Source organism: Acanthamoeba castellanii (genome assembly GCF_000313135.1).
Source record: "Acanthamoeba castellanii str. Neff unplaced genomic scaffold scf7180000084726, whole genome shotgun sequence".
NCBI classification, from domain to species: Eukaryota; Discosea; order Longamoebia; family Acanthamoebidae; genus Acanthamoeba; species Acanthamoeba castellanii.
This window is the reverse complement of record NW_004457464.1, coordinates 99,295-102,055: the sequence shown is the minus strand read 5'-3', so window position 1 is coordinate 102,055 and position 2,761 is coordinate 99,295. Positions and strand designations below refer to the sequence as shown.

Genomic DNA, 2,761 nt, shown 5'->3' with positions numbered 1-2,761 from the left:
GCGAGGGACCATTAATAACATTAATAACCGCTTTTCCACACCATGCGCAATGGGTGATTTTCACATGCAAGCAGTGCGTACCGCGACGAGTCCGTCGAACTGTTGCAGGATGAGGGACACGTGCATCCAGTAGTCCAACGTGTGCTTCATCTTCTCACTGTCGATGTGTATGCCATACATGCAGCCCAATAAGCCCATAAGTGAGTCAGGCGTTCTGACCGGGAGCGCGCGCAGCGTCGGGGAAGAAAGTCAGTCGCACCTCATGGCACGAGCCCACGAGAGCTGTTGGGTGAGGTAGTTGCGCAGGCCATCCGAGACGGGCTTGGTGTGGAACAGGTTGGCATCGTAGTTCGTGTACCAGTCCGAGATCTGCTTCGCCGTCAGGAAACCCTCTGCGTGCGGTTCAACGCACACCAACCGGTAGGTCAGTTGATGAGTTTGAGAGCCCCAGTGGTCAGAGTGATGCTGTCAACTGGGTTCATGGGAGTGCGTTGTTCGCACCCACGTAGCCGGCGGCAAACATCTGCTGGTCGGGCGTGTAGTTGGGCGAGCCCACCACATGCAGCACATCCCAGCCCGTCTTGTTCAGGCCTAGTAGATGTGTGCGTGCAGTTACAAAAACGAAAGTGTGAAGAAGATGGGTGGAGGGGAGGAGGAACCTGGCACGAAGTAGCCGGTGGCGGGGGACGCGTCGGTGCCTGCTGGTGCCGCGTGGTAGAGACCCGAGGAAGGATCGAAACGCACGCTTGCTGCGAGGGAGGCCTTGGATGCAAGTGCATCGACCGGCAGCGATGCCACAAAAATGAAGGCCATCACAATCGTGCACACCAGCACGCCGCACCTCTCCGGTCTTGGCCACATCGAGCTCCCCACCGCCATCTTCATCTTATTGCACCACCAAAACGAAATGGAAAAGGGAAAGAAAAACAAATTTGAAAAATCTCGATCTAATCACTTTCGTTTTCTTCATCTCTGAGCGTGCAAGATGGAACAGCCTGAGGGAGTGTCGCAACCGAAGGGACCGGCACCTATGTCGTGGGCATCGGCAGCGGCGGCCACCGCGGCTCCCGCCCCGACTTCTGCGGCCCCGATCGCGACGGCAGCGCCGGCGGCGCCAGCGGAGCCTCTCCCGCCTCCCCTGCGCGAGGGCGAGACGAACTGGAGCCTCTTCGTGAAGGGCGTGCACTACGCAATCGACCTGTGGACCATCATCGAGCTCGCGCTGGCCCACGGATTCGGCGGAAAGAACACCCCACAGAAGGTCCAAACACTAGAATTTGAGATACGTCTCTCTTCCTTCACATCTTCGATCCTTTTACACTCTGCTCTAGCAACATCATCTTCTTGCGATCACAAATCTCAAGAGAGATTTTGGAAATTTGCATCCTTGCACAGCATCTAGAGCACGTCGCGAGTCTCTTGTGGCGCAGTTGACAAAAAGTTCAATGTCGTTGTGGTGTTGTGGAATGCACCTCTTGGACATGTTCAGCAGCAAGCGCAAGAAGGTGGCGGACCTGGACGAGGTGGAGGACTTCCTCTACGAATTCCTCGGTGACAAGCTGAGGGTGGAGGCCGAAGACGGATCCGTCGAGGAGGTGCGCCCACGCTCGCGTGCTCTTCCCATCGTTCGCTCTCGCTTACCACGCTATGGCTTGACTGTCGTGTGTGCGTGTGCGCGTGCGCGTGCGTGTGCGTGTGCGTGTGCGGTTGGTGCGTGTGTTGCGCAGGTGTCCGACATTCTCATCGACCTGTACGACTCGATCTACAAGGACGCCAACATCGCGCCCTTTGAGAAGCTGGAGAAGGACTGGATGGCCAAGCAGGCCAAGATCGCCAAGACGGAGAGGCCGCGTCGAGAGCGGTCTTCCTCTTCAACTTCTTCCTCCTCGGCAGCAGGTATGCGTTCGCTTCCCATGCTCATTGGAATGTCACTGGCGCGTGTGCTGTTTGGTCATGTAGCAGTCTGCTCGTCTAATCACTCGAGCCGCCGCGCAGGTACGACGCCCACGCCCACGCAGGAGGTGGAGATGACGGAGGCCTCCGCCCCGGAAAGCAAGGTGGACGCAGATGGGTGGGAGACGGTGAACCACAAGAAGAAGAGAAGATAGTGGGACACCTCCGCACTTTACATCACAATAGACCACACGTTGCGCCCTTGTAAACCTAGGTTAGTCCTCGTCCCTGCTGGGTTGATGGACGCAGACGCCTTCATGAATGGCTAAGTCGTGGCGCTCACTCACAGGCGTGGTTTCTCGCGCAATTTCTTGGACTTTTTCCAGGCGCTTTTCTTGTCACCTCGCCTGATCGCATCGTTCGCTCTACTCGAATTGAAACTGGCCATCGCTTGAGTAGCATCTAGACGAACAAGAAAAAGGCGCAACGAGGCGAACGAAGTAGAAGTAGAAGGATATCATAATCAACATGAATGGCGGCGGGAAGAATTTCTGCGTGGCGCTGTTCATCTTGTTCATGCTCTTCATCGTGTACCACGTCACAACCACATTCCATCGACCCACTATCCCCGCCACGCCAGCAGAACTGCTCAATTCGGTAGAGGGCAACCCTGCCACGATCGATGAGGATTACAGCGATATCGATGTGCGAGACGACGAGGAAGAGGAACAGGAAGAGGAACTCTCGGACGAAGTCACGTTCCTCTTCGCCATCATCAACATGAATCGAACGGCCCACATGGGAATCGAGAACTACACATTCGAGAAGGACTACCTCGAGCAGCTGAAGGGCATTCTGCGACGCTACA

General features: G+C 56.2%; 3 protein-coding genes across 3 annotated transcripts in view; 2 read left to right on the top strand and 1 right to left on the bottom strand.

The window, feature by feature from the left end:
• Positions 1-60: 60 nt before the first annotated feature.
• ACA1_163210 (uncharacterized protein) lies at positions 61-879 on the bottom strand (the record flags this gene model as incomplete). The annotated part of the gene is made up of 4 exons (XM_004340055.1): positions 61-157; positions 260-392; positions 502-591; positions 660-879. 4 exons carry the CDS (start codon positions 877-879, stop codon positions 61-63), a joined length of 540 nt encoding a protein of 179 aa, XP_004340103.1.
• A 602-nt stretch (positions 880-1,481) lies between these two features.
• On the top strand, positions 1,482-2,108 carry ACA1_163200 (uncharacterized protein; the record flags this gene model as incomplete). The annotated part of the gene is made up of 3 exons (XM_004340054.1): positions 1,482-1,595; positions 1,728-1,896; positions 1,996-2,108. The coding sequence occupies 3 exons, from the start codon at positions 1,482-1,484 to the stop codon at positions 2,106-2,108; spliced, it is 396 nt and encodes a 131-aa protein (XP_004340102.1).
• Positions 2,109-2,421: 313 nt separating this feature from the next.
• Positions 2,422-2,761, top strand: part of ACA1_163190 (uncharacterized protein) — a gene marked incomplete at both ends in the record, with an annotated part of 1,529 nt that continues 1,189 nt past the window's right edge. Inside the window, one exon of the mRNA XM_004340053.1 lies at positions 2,422-2,651. Coding sequence (XP_004340101.1) covers positions 2,422-2,651 — 230 coding nt within the window. The remainder of the gene's footprint in view (positions 2,652-2,761) is intronic.